General features: G+C 39.4%; 1 protein-coding gene across 2 annotated transcripts; it reads right to left on the reverse strand.

Moving 5' to 3' along the window:
• Positions 1470-10393, reverse strand: LOC109837692 (synaptotagmin-2). Of its 2 annotated transcripts, XM_020406023.1 has the most exons (6): positions 10323-10393; positions 7118-7216; positions 6957-7007; positions 2325-2675; positions 2101-2229; positions 1470-1906 (listed from the first exon to the last, which is right to left on the reverse strand). In XM_020406023.1, the coding sequence occupies exons 2-6, from the start codon at positions 7163-7165 to the stop codon at positions 1778-1780; spliced, it is 708 nt and encodes a 235-aa protein (XP_020261612.1). In that variant the 5' UTR covers positions 7166-7216; positions 10323-10393; the 3' UTR covers positions 1470-1777. The 2 variants fall into 2 exon arrangements, with proteins under 2 accessions (XP_020261612.1, XP_020261613.1); XM_020406024.1 differs by lacking the exons at positions 6957-7007; positions 7118-7216; positions 10323-10393 and adding an exon at positions 6749-6874 and having other exon boundaries at positions 1486-1906.

Genomic DNA, 13947 nt, shown 5'->3' on the forward strand with positions numbered 1-13947 from the left:
CATTAGTTGAGTTTATTTTTACAGGGTGACATCTTTAATAAGTAATTCATAAATGTCTCTTCGATTTTCTCCCATCTGTTTCTTTGTCATTGAGATTTCTTATTTTCCTTTCAGGTGCTTCTTCTTTGGTGATACATCTTCAAAATGAGATCCCAATGCTTACTTCGATTGTACCTTCAGCTTATACGATTACTTTCTTAAGGAATACTATCAGTTGAAGCACACCTAACCGCCCAATCACGAAATCCACATTCATCAATGTGATATTTGTTATCTGAGGACAAAGTTGTAGCTTTATTTATCATACAAAGCACACAACTTCTCTCAAGTTCAGAACTTCTAAAGATACTACTAGCACACAATGATTTATATCACTTACCTAACTGCCCAGTCACTTAAGCATACTAATGACTCCTATTGTTAAGGTCGAGCAAATCAAATGACCATCAGAGCATCATTGATAACTAATGGTACCACTAATGATTTACGTCACTTGCCACAGAGAAAAACATTGAGCCGGATTATTAGGTAGTAAAGAAAGATGAGAGTTCACCTCTGACGATTAAATGAAGCCGATTGAAATTACAGATCCGCAAGGGATGAGATCAGATCTTGTGCAAAATTATCTGTAAAAGGCATAAAGAAGTAACCTTTAGCAATTAGTATAAATTAAAAATCAAAAATAATGGTAACTTTAAGCTTCAACCAACTTACATTTTGATGACTCGAGAGGGACAGTCGAGGGAGGAGTAAACTACGATCTTCGAGGGACGACGAGCTTCAAGGGATGACGAGCTTCGAGGGAGGAGTCGGCGACGGGAGGAGTCGGCGACGAGATTCGAGGGACGACGAGCTTGGCAAATTGTGGACTGCAACTTCACGGGAGTTGAAATCCCGTGAAGTTGCAGTCACAATTTGCCAGAGACTCGATTCTCTGGAATTGCTGACTGTAACTCCACGGGAGTTCAACTCCCGTGGAGTTTTAAGCAGAAATTAAGCTTCACGGGAGTTGAACTCCCGTGAAGTTTAATTTCTCCATAAACTTCACGGGAGTTGAACTCCCGTGATGTTTCGGAGATTTTTTTACAAAAACCGACCTGTTTTCAGCGCTGGGCTGAAAACAGGTTGGTTTTTGCAATTATTTTGAAAAGGGGTCGGTTTTTGCAATTAAATGTGTAAAAGGGTTGGTTTTGAAAATTTGTCCATTTTCCTTTATGTTATTTTCCGCTTAGATTAATGATTTAATGTTCTTTAGTATTGGTTCGGTTATACATATTCTCACGATTATATTCCATTCTGCAATACACAAATCGCGCCCTTACACACTGTCGTTTGTCTTCTCTCGTTTTTCAACGTTTTTTTTTACCTGCGGTTATCCATACAGACGATGCGCAAAATTTGTTCTGTTTAATTTTACAGTAGAAGGCTATGATGAGCATCCAAACATACACATTACTTGGGAGAGAATATGCACGCACACACAAATAAGTAAATTATATTCCTTAAAAGTACAAAGAAATTGCTATAACCCAATATTTGTGGAAAGCGAGCAAACAATTACACAGATAACAGTACCACAAAAGGATTTTCCTAGAATTTGCCGTCACAAACAACACTGAACTTACAAATGCTTAAAGAAACATGAAGCAATCGAGCATTTTATGTACAAGGGCAATCGTTACCATGGAGCGCATAAAGCTTTCAAGGCTTTGCGCAGACAACAAATCTCCTATGAAACCACAATTCTCTTCCCTTTTGAAATTTCTGCTAGTAGTTCTCAAGTGCTCCTCCATTGCAACTCTATTTGAATACGACCATTCCTAGAATCGATTAAATGGTACTTCTCGTTGGTTCGCTTGTTGTTGACGACATCTACAAGGTTGATTTCAGTAAAGCCCAAGGTCTCCTGAAATTAGAACATAATAATAAATATCACAAGGCACCAGGTAAAAACTGTGTCACCAATATAAACGTCAAGAACTTTTGTGGGTTAAGATAACGCTAACAACATATTAGCATTATGTACACTACACAACAAGACACAATTGTTCATTACCATAGTACTTATGATACTCAAAAACTTCTCAAACAGGTACATACCTTGGAGTGAATGCCAAGACTTGATGGCCTACTAAGGACTTCTACATGAAGTTTATCATTAATCGGTGGTTCTTCACATGTAAACTGAAACTCTTCATTCCATCTTGGATCTCTGTTTTTCTTGATGTACTGCATCCATAAAAGCCCCTCATCGCAAGTAAACAAAATATAAAACTGATATAAAAATTAAAGGAAAAACACTTAACAAAACATTCTCAAGGTACCTTCGTTTTCCTCTCCTCTCCTTTGAAAAGAATTCTCACATACGGATTAGTGTGGTGTTTCCCCTCAAGATCTTGAGCTTCGTGAACAATAACTACGAGAACACCACCACCTTCTGGAGTGCCCTCAGGAGCCTTTTCTACCGCATTCCCATCATCAGCCATCTCGGTTGTTGTATCCTCCTTAAAGGGCTTATATGTCAATTCCATAACAACCTCTCCACGTGATTTTTCATTTTGAGGATCATTAGGATCCATATTTTTCAGCAAGTTCAGCGTCATAGATTTCGGCTCATCAGGTACAAGTTCCTTCACTGGCACAACATTCATTCCCATTAAATCATGTTTACCAACCTGCAAGAAAAATTAAACAAGGTTACGATATGAAAATTATTTTCAAAAGGGTTTTTTTTTTGTTATATACCCCTTAAATCATGTGCCTTTTGAAAACTACCCCCCAAATCTCAGTGTTTCAAAACTACACCGAACTCTTCAACTTTCGAAAAAATATCCCCAAATCAAAAAAATCAACTCTGTCGGATATAGTGAGTAAACATTAGGCTATGTGTGTGATATTAAGTATTGAGATATTTGAGAGAATTTGATTTATTATTCATTCTACTGAGGTGTTTAAATACAAGAGAAAGTAGAGAGGTTCTCATAACCTAAACGATGTGGGACTAAAATAATAGCAACATAAGATAAATTAACTACATTATTTAATATCCCCTCTCAAATTGTATTTGGGTTCCAAGGCAGTTTGCCGAGGAGTGCGCATAATGATTTGCTTGCAAGTAGGAGATGATGCGGTGCTATCCAGTGAGGGCTTGGACAGAGATAACGAGGGCGTAGCTGTCCGATGAGAGCTTAGACAGAGGAAGCTTGGCCAGGAATGCTCGGCCGGAGGGAGCTTGGCTGAGGTGGTTAGCTGGGGTGCTTGGACGAGAGAGCGTGGCCGAGAATGCTGGCTAGGGAAAGCATGGCCTAGGGTGTTGGTCAGAGGAGAGCTTGGTCGGGGTGCTCGTCAGAGGAAAGCATGGTCGGGGGTTCTAGACAAGAGAAGAGGGTGAAAATGTCCCTCAGGCATTCTGTCGAACACCTTGTGTGCATTTGTTGAACGCATCTCGTTTATGCAGTAGGTGATCTGATGAGGCATTTGAACAAACATGTTGCGGGCGTGCAGTGAAGCAATGATGTTGCACTGACTGCAATGGGGAAGTGGTAGTTTTGCGATGGGTGACGAAAAGTTGGGCATGATGGTTGAGGGCTGAGCAAGAGTTGGGGGTGGGTGCCATGGGGTCTTGATAGTTAGTTGGGCGTAAACGAAGGTTGTGGGGAAGAGTGATGACTGCCAGTGGATCTCATTGAGCGGTGGCCAAAGATAGAGAATGGCGCGAGGTTGGGGCTAAAGGCCACTCAACAGGGCTGCAATGAGGCTGCGACGAGGCTGCAACAGTGGGTTCTCGAGCTAGGTTAGGGTGCGCAATTAGGCACTGAGAGAGTGGTGCTGCTGCAATGGTCGTAGCAGGGAGATGATGATGGGGGCGGCCATGAAAACCACGCATTTGGGGATGATCTCGTGCGAGAGTTTGGGGGAGAGCCAATCTCGTGCAGGACCTACCTCCACTCGAATTTCTCGTGAGTGGAGGTGAGGCTGACAGCGGTTTGCAACAGATCTAAAGTCAGGATTTGGAGGCGTGAAGGTATGAAGGGTGAGGTTTGATTTGGGTTGTTGACTAGTTGATATTGTAAGGCGGTGGGTTTTGTCCAGGGAGGGAAGCGGTCGATGGTCAATTGGTGGAAGAGGAATGGAGTTTGGGGGTTTGGGACATGGTGCAACGGAGATGGGGTTGCTTTTGAGCCGCTGAGGTTTGCGGTGGAGGCGCTGCTAAGATTTTATGAGGCGAGGGGTTGCAGCGGCAAAGCATTGGGAGGAGGAGTTGCTGTTGGAGGAAGGCTTGGCAGTGGTGTTGCTGGAAGTCGAAGCTGCCAAGGGGAAGAGCATAGCGAAGCGAAACCCCCTCGACGGCTTCAAGTTCGAGGAAGAAGGAAGAACTCTCTCCCGGACAAATAAGAAAGCTTGACACCATGATAAGTACAGAGATATTTGTGAGAAATTGATTTATTATTCATTCTGTTAAGGTATTTAATTACAAGAGAAAGTATAGAGGTCCTAATAACCTAAGCAATGTAGGACTAAAATAAAGCAAGATAAGATAAACTAACTACATTATTTAATAGATTTTTTTTTACATTGCGGTTACAAATTAGCCTATCTAAGTTGATTTGATACCACCAATGAGTGGCCCAGGTAGTTTGGATGTACCAATATGAACCCGGAGTGCCTCAGTTCGATTCCTGGGCCCGCATTTATCTGGTGTTGTGTGGGATTAAAGGTGGGCCTCGACTCCCGGGGTTTACTTACTTAGGCGGAGGTTGTTAATAGATTTTTTTTTACATTGCGGTTACAAATTAGCCTATCTAAGTTGATTTGATACCACCAATGAGTGGCCCAGGTAGTTTGGATGTACCAATATGAACCCGGAGTGCCTCAGTTCGATTCCTGGGCCCGCATTTATCTGGTGTTGTGTGGGATTAAAGGTGGGCCTCAACTCCCGGGGTTTACTTACTTAGGTGGAGGTTGTCACTCCGGTTGTAGTGCACCCCCCCACCCCCACTAATCTTAGTGTTCTGAAAACCAACTTGTATTGTACTCGCCATCGATTTGCTGCTTTCACCTTCTTCTCCCATTACGAACTAACTCCAATTTGTAGAGAAAGAACAAATTTGATAGAAATTAAGAACCACCCAACTGAACCCTAGATCGGATTCCAAATAGATCTCCTATCCACACGAGGAAAGCGAAATCTCCAACGGCAACTCCTAATACTATCTCCACCGAAGCCTAGAACTCCAAAAACCAAGCTTCCAACTGAATCTTCCTCTACCAAACTCCAAAACCCTAGATCTGAAATCTGGGCTCTGATACCACTTGTTGCGCGCGACGAAAATTTTGGCAACACTTCGACAGCACAACAAGAGAGTCAGGTCGCAATAAGAATTCTTGTTTCTCAAAGGGAACAAGAATCTGAAGCCTATATCCTATCAAAGTAGGATATTAGCTCTTCCTCTCGTCAGCTCTAGGACTGCGCGTCGAGGGAACCTAAAAGCTATTACAAATCACACAAATAGCAGTACAATCAATTTTTACGTGGTTCGGTAAATTGCCTACGTCCACGGGGCAAGGAGGGTGGAGATCTACTAATAGAAGGAGAGAATACAACTAGGGTTTACAATCACTCACAATCTAAACCCTCAAATAAACTCTCTCAAATCCCTCACAAACTCTCTCTACAAAAGGATGCACAAAACCCTAGAGAAGGGCTACTCAAACACAAAGAAACAAAACAGAAAGAAAGCCGACTCTGTTCCTTCTTTGCTACAGCCGCCTAACAAATCTCCTGCACCCTCACAATTGCACGTGTAGCCGCCAAAACCTCCTCGCACGGACCTAGGAAGAGAAAATCCCAGGATTTATATAGTATGCACATTTGGGCCGCACTTGGGCCACTTCGCCTGACCTCTAGACATGGGTGTGTACACGTGAAGTTGTTCACGTACTTGTGGCCCCCACTAATAAATGCTGCTCACGTTTACAGTTACAACTATACACAACATGGTATAAAGAAACATATGCCACTAAATTATAAACAGGGACTTAAAGGTGTCTCCTCAGTCAAAGGTAGAAAAACTACATGTACCTATTGCTCTTTATTTCCTTTCTGAGCATCCTAATGGAAGCAAATTAAGCATTAAATCGCACACAATGATAACTGATTCTAAGAAGCATTTAAAACTCGAGAAGGAATGTTTGCTGCTGAGGAGACATTGTAGCACTCTGAGTCGAGAGTGCACCAAAACCCATATATGCAGAAGAACGAAAATGCAGTCATTTAATTTAACTAGGTGTTTCCATAAGCATGTATTGATTCTTCTCATTTGTTTGTTTTAGTAGGGTGTCAAGACACAGCATAGGAAGATGATGAATTTGGGGAGTATCATTACATCCCAGTAGGATGCAAGCAGTATTCATGGGAACGAGTCATGTGGAACAAAAACAATAGTCAGCGTCTGTAAACTTACTGGAGGTTAGAGATAAAATTTTCTCGCTCCGTGATATGTTATCTCATAAATTCAGTAAGATATCCTTTCTGTTTCCAAGTACTGCATCTAGGCCTAGGCATTCAATTGATTAAAAATAATGTTTATTTAAAAGATCATTTTGAACAACAGTGGTTGTGTTTTTTTTAAATGTGAAGCATTTCACTGATTATGGAAGTGTGTGTGTGAATTTATGTGCTTCACGTGCGTGCGTGAGGGAGGGAGGGAGGGAGAGAGAGGGAGAGGGGCGAGGGGAGAGAGAAGACCTTGGAAAGTCGGTGGAAGTGAACCGAGGGTTAAAGTGTGAAATTCAATGGATTCAATTTTATACTTGGCACAATTCTCAGCGATAATTGGCTTTGTTACTTCCCTAGCTGTCTTGCAGATTGCCTGGAAAAGGAGGAAGATATAAAATAAAGGAATAGAAGGAACCACCTGTTAAAATAGTGCAAAACCTTTCAATAACCTACATACCTTGTCCAAATAAGGCCACATATATTCAATAAACTTGTTTAGCCAATCAATCTTCAAGGAGAAACAAACAAAAAAGTGTCATCAGTTTTACAGGTAATAATAAATAATCAGTAACGATAAACCATAGACATTTAAACTATTCTGGCAGAATTTTTTTTTACCCGATCAAAGTCTGGATTTTTCACCCATAAGGGAATCTCAGGAAGCATCTGCTCCAGAGTTTTTGAATCAAGTTCAACAAGTGGTCGAACTGTAGGATGCTGGTAAGAAAACAATGGAATAACAATAACAAATCATTATAATCAACAAGAAAACAAAAGAAACACCAACATTTATGGTTTTTTTAATATAAGCTAATATGTCTATGAAGAACATTGATGTTTTCACATTTAATTACAATGGAATAAACTCGTCCAGCCAATCAACCTTCAAGGAGAACAAACAAAAAAGTGCCATCAGTGTTAGCCAATCAAACTAATATCTGTCAACCACAAACGTTAAGCTATCTTCCAACTGCAAGAATCAACAATGTAAGCCCTTTCTGCTGATTCTTGTTGAAGGTCTAGAATTACATAGTTGAGGATAATTTGTCATCTCATTGTAAATTCAAACTTCACATAGAATGTGTGCTCGAATGCTTCTTCTATTACAGTAGTGTATAACCAGTATTACATCTACACCAGTACACCCTAAGGACTGTAATCCTTGCAGCACAGTTTAGTGCCATTCTTCTCTTATAGAAGTCACTAACTATCTAACATGCAAATACTAATAGGCATGCAATATTCATTTCAGTACATGACCATGTAATGGATTTATAATAAAGCTAGGAGCCTACAACACAGCAACATATTTCCTTCACCAGATTCTTCAACCAGTCAAAATGGAGAGAAAAACCTAAAGATATGGTGAATGTAGTGTAGAGAGCTTCACTAAATGAAAAGAGCTACAAAAAGTCTATGTACTCCCCCACATCACATGCATAGACTGCTGTATTTACTTTTTACATAATTATATCACTCAAGAGGACTTGAAAATAAGACGAGTAACAAGGACTTTATCCAGAATTGTGTGATCACTGTCTCCTACTCAGCATCTGAGCGAGATTTCAACCAGGCAAGGCACAAATAGAGTGGCAATGAAAATTATACAAAAAATATTATTAAAAAGCATGAATGTACTTTTCCACTGAAAGAGGAAAGTGTTCACAATTAGATTGAAATTCATTAATATGTGAAGAAATAATTAAATGGATCATATTCCAAGTTTGTATGCAAAATGTACAAATCCTAGGTGTTAAAAGTCACAATTAAATGGATATTATAATTAGGTAGATTGATTGATTCAAATGTATGAATACTAGTTAAGGAAATTAATGCAAATGTACCAAAAATAGGCACTTACAATCAAATTTAAGGTAGGGCACTTGCCCAACCTCAAAGTACCCTGGCTCCGCCCTTGCTCCTAGTCCAATGGCTGATCCACCATGGGGGCAGTGGAGGCAGTTGACACCACTGGCCCCAGAAATTTTTTACAAAATATCAGTTACAAATCTCCTAAACAAAGTGACTTAATAGGAGTTAGACGATATATATCCCCCACTATCAATCTTAGCCTTTCAATTTGCCATGTCATTCGCATATCCAACCTTAGACCACAAGTTCACAACTCCAAAACAAAATCCCTTTAATATTTAGGTCATCATTTATTTATGGCTTAATTGCAATAAAATAACCTATAGCCTCACCTACTTTATACACACACACATATATCCCCAGTTGTATTTGGTTGCACGTAAATACCCTAAAATTTTTAAAATTTGCACTTTAGTATCCTCGGCTATGCAAACATGAGAATTTCCCCCGAAAATTCTCATGTGATACTCACATGCTAATCTTCGAACATATTAAAGCTTTTTTTTTTATAAATCTTATGTTATCAAAATCCTGTTTTAAACCTACCCTAATTCTAATTTAAAATGAGATTTTTATAAGTTTAACAAAAAATTAAGGGTTAAAATGTTCTAAAATTAGCATGTGAGTGTTGCATGAGAATTTCGATGGGAGGGGGGATTCTCAGGTTGCATAACCGAAGGTAGAAACTTTAAGGTATTTAAGTGCAACCAAATACAACTAGAGTATACATGGGCAACGTAGGTACAGTATAGGGTATTTAACTACCTTTATTTATTCTTGCGGTTTCCCCCTAGTCGTCACTTCTTCAGGATCTGCCCCTGTCCTAACCAATATGTCAGTAGCTAGTGCTTGATTTGCCAAGTAGCAAATTGTACTCATTGCTTAGCACAGGAATGATATCATGATCCAAACTGAAAAGCATATTACAAGCTATTTCGAAAAGATTACATTAATCCAATTTTGTAACTCATTGAATTTGTGATAGTAAAGTAGCCAACAACGCCTAACAGTCCTTTCTTTCATTAAGAACGCGTCAAATTCATTGTAATAACTCTACATGACCACTTGAAAGTAGCAATCCTGATACAAGTTCATTATGAACGCCTAAACCGTCCAATAAGAAGGTGTTGGAAACGACTCATAGAAGGAGCATAGAAAAGACCCCAGAGATCTGAATGGGTTTCACTTTTCTATTAGCCATTATTAACTTGGATTTTCATTAACTTGGATTTTCATCGTCCATTAGATACAATGTAACCAGTCCATCTGCATTTCTCGATTTGCGTCTTAGTCAAATCGCACGCGTTGTTCCAGCTATGTTAACTAGGCTTGTTGGATAGCAAAATTGTAGTTACCCAGTATTCAGTCCTTACAGATGGGTATTCAACAACTTATCCTTGCCATAGATTATGCCATAGGTTAAAACTATCCATGCCGTGAATTTCCACAGTTTGTATATTGCCTAATCCTGTCTGCTAACCCTGAGACTACTCAGAAGCCAGAAATGTCATGAATCACTAGTCGGCCTACATCAACATAGTCTCTCTGCAAATGGTACCCAAGGCACCAATATCAACATATTTTGTTTCCATATCATGACAATTCCCCAATCTAATTGTAATGAAGAAAAAGAATTGCATTAGTTGCATATCCAGGAGCTCCACATGTTTGTCTCTTTTCTATCAATTCCTTCGCAATTAAGAAACAAAAACAAGACCCGCTTTCTTCCTCTCCTATTAAAACGCAAATCCCCCCATCCTTCCCCCAGAAACTAAAAACCAACGTATACCCATTTCCTTTAGCAAGCACAGATCCCGCAAAACAAACACCCAACACCATATTTTTTTTCCTTCAAGAAAAGCAGGTCAAGGTGCTTCCACAATAGAAAAAAAAAATCTGCGACACTAAAATCAAACAAAAATTACTGAGCAAAGAGTAACCAAAATCTTACCTTAACATCGGCGGGCTGAAAATAGATGAAGAGATAGTAGCCGACAACAACTCCACCCCAAACTCCAACCCCAAAATTAAAGAATAAATATTTCATCATTAATTCTTTTCGTGGCGGAATAGATCCAATTGCGGACAAATCGAGCCCCATTTAGAGTTAACAAGCTTTAACAGCCACATCTATTATAAATTGGTCCCATTTTAAACCTATAAATCTTTCATATCCTATTTGACATGAAACTCTGCTCACATAATAGTAATCTTAACACCAATAATGAGAATTTAATTATTTGAAGAATTATCGATACATCCTTTTTTAAAGGTTAAAAAAAAGAAAGTAAAATGTTAAATATCCGAAGGATGGTATTAGTTTTGGGGTTACATATATACAAGAACAATAACTCAATCTCTGTCCCCTATGCCTGCTAAATGTGGAGACTAAGGCCAAACTTTTTGTATTGATCTTCTTTTTCTTTTTTATTCTAAACTTTTTTTTCCCTCCTTTGTTTGTTTGATTGTTTGGAGCCAGCTTGGTTTGACACACCGATTGAGATCATGGGAAGCCAACAACTCTAGAAATGGGCACATCTTCCTTGTTTATGATGCTCATAGCCTTCGTTAATGTGGGGTCTGTGTTTAACCCTTTTGCCGGCCTTTTGAATTGAGATGAATAGCGCCGCATTGATTCTATTACATTTGGATAAATTGGGAGTGAGCCTGAGATGGTGCCAAAATCTCACGCAATCGAGCAAAGACTACTAGATTTGGATATTCTTATTTGCCCCTTGTATTGAATGTATATTTTTATATTTTACAATCGGGAAGAATTGCAAACGTTAACAATCTAACGAAAAAAATTAGAAACATTTACGATGATATATGCTAGAATAGTCTACTATACAACCCCCAGACAGTGAAAATCTCTAAATTTTCTATCTATCAACACTACAAATGGCTAAAAGCATCTTGCTTTTGTAGGGATTTTTATAGATCTCGTAAAAACCCCCAAAAAACCACTTCACACAAGATTTAACGTGGAAAACCCTCAATGGGGAAACACCACGGGATCAAAATCAATCCACTATCAACTCCGAATTACAATCTTTTACACGGAAAAAGACCGCCAAACCCTCTCTCTCTCTACACTTCTTTTTCTTCTCTTTTTTTTCTAACAATAGAAGGATATATATAGAGAAACCAAAACCCTATCTCTAGTCTAACTTCCTAATTAGAATAAGATTCAAACCCCCAATCATGATGGAACCCAAACTCCCAATCATGATGGAACTCTAACCTTATCTAATTCTCATGAAGTTACACAAAGAATTAAAAACTCTATCCCAACTTGGAGTTTGAGTAGATACCCAACATATCCTCCCTCGAAGAAAAATCTCCAAGTGTCTCAACGACTTCAGAAAAACTCACTCTAATTTTCTTGTTCTTCACCAGAGTAATCTGCACCATTAACGGATCGCCTATCTAAATAGCAAATATGATTGTTATTCTTCCTCCCTCGCAAAATCAAATCACCATCTCTATACACATTGCACCACTCTCCTTCACCCACATACTTGTACCCACGTGATGCCATCTCACCTAGCGAAATTAAATTAGCACCACATGTCGGCACATATCTCACATGATAAAGAATTCCGACCTTCCCAGTGTGAAGCTTAAGGCGAACACTTCCAACACCTTCAACCTTCATCTTCTCGTTGTTTCCAACAATCACGTCGTCAAATTCTTCATCTGTCTTCAATGTGTTAAAATAATTTTTGTTGTTGCAAACATGCATAGAGGCTACAGAATCTAACACCTAAGTGTTACTCGCATCAGTACTTGTACTCTACATCAATAAAACCACATTTTCATCGCACACAACCACTGAGGAGTCCGTCTTCTTCCTATTTTCTTGAAGCTTCATCTGTCTATACTCTTCAATATTTTCTTGAAGCTTCATCTGTCTAATACTCTTCAAATTATCACACATCTGAGAACATCTGAACTGAATGTGACCATTCTCTCTGTAATAATAGCACTCCTTTTCGCTGTCATCTCGGGTCCGAGATTTTGACCTTCCTCGATAACTGTCACATCTCCCCGTACTCCTCCCTCGATTAGAACCTTCAAAAGCTAGTGCACTCTCACCACCATTAGATGTGCTCTCCTTTCCCATCATTCTTTCATTCTCACATAGGAATGCTATCACATTGTCGAACTTCAAAGTCTGCTTCCTTATAATTATCGTCTGAACTAACGACTTGTACGACTTCAGCAAGGAAGACAATAGGAGTAGCGCCTGCTCTTCTTCTTTAATCTCCTCATCAATATTCATAAGTTGGCAAATTAGCTGATTAAAAGCATTGATGTGGTCTTGAATTGCAGTACCTTCTTCCATCTTCAACGAATAAAGCTCCATCCTCAAACACAATCGGTTGGTCATCGACTTCGACGCATAAATCCCCTCAAGTCTTTCCCACAGCCCCCTTGGTGTGGTTTCTTGCATAACATTGTACTTGATCTCGGGGGCGAGTGCCAAACGAATTGTGCTAACCGCCCTCTTTTGCATGGAACTCTATTCAGCATTCTTCAATCCTTCAGGTTTCTTCTCCTCCAAAGCTTGATCAACACCATGCTACATAAGAATATCTTGAATCGTGCACTGCCATACTATAAAATTTGTCTTACCATTGAATATCGGAATATCAAACTTTGGACCCGAAGAAGTCATCATCCTCTAATCACGATAAAAATTCAAATCAGTCCCTATAGAGATTGAATTTGATAAGACCGACATAAAAAACGAACCCAATACGTCGAAAAACCCTAGGAACGACTCCTGGATCACCAAAATCCGCCTCCAAATTCTCGATCAAAAGACAAATCAACCTCAACCGTCGGATCTGTCATCGTTACAGTACCACCGCTACAGTACTGTGAACAGTGCATCACCGTGAACAGTTCCTCTGCTATAGTACATTGGTGAACAGTGCTGTTGCTACAGTCGTTGCCACCAATGTCGTTGCAAATCTCGAATCTCCACGAACCGTCGAACCCCGCTCTGATACCACTTGTAGGGATTTTTAGATCTCGTAAAAACCCCCAAAAAACTCACCAAACACAGCAAATAAAATCACACAAGATTTAACTTGGAAAATCCTCAATAGGGAAAAACTACGGGATCAAAATCAATCTACTATCACCTCCAAATTATAATCTTTTGCACGGATAAAGACTGCCAAACCCTCCCTCCCTCTCTCTCTCTCTACACTTCTTTTTTCTTCTCTTTTTTTCCCTCTAACAATAGAAGGATATATATAGAGAATCCAAAACCCTATCTCTAGTCTAACTTCCTAATTAGAATAAGATTCAAACTCCCAATCATGATGGAACCCAAACTCCTAATCATGATAGATCTCTAACCTTATCTAATTCTCATGAAGTTATACAAAGAATTAAAAACTCTATCCCAACTTGGAGTTTGAGTAGACCTCTAACAATAGAAGGATATATATAGAGAAACCAAAACCCCATCTCTAGTCTAACTTCCTAATTAGAATAAGATTCAAACTCCCAATCATGATGGAACCCAAACTCCTAATCATGATAGATCTCTAACCTTATCT

Source organism: Asparagus officinalis, chromosome 4, assembly GCF_001876935.1.
Source record: "Asparagus officinalis chromosome 4, Aspof.V1, whole genome shotgun sequence".
NCBI lineage: Eukaryota > Viridiplantae > Streptophyta > Magnoliopsida > Asparagales > Asparagaceae > Asparagus > Asparagus officinalis.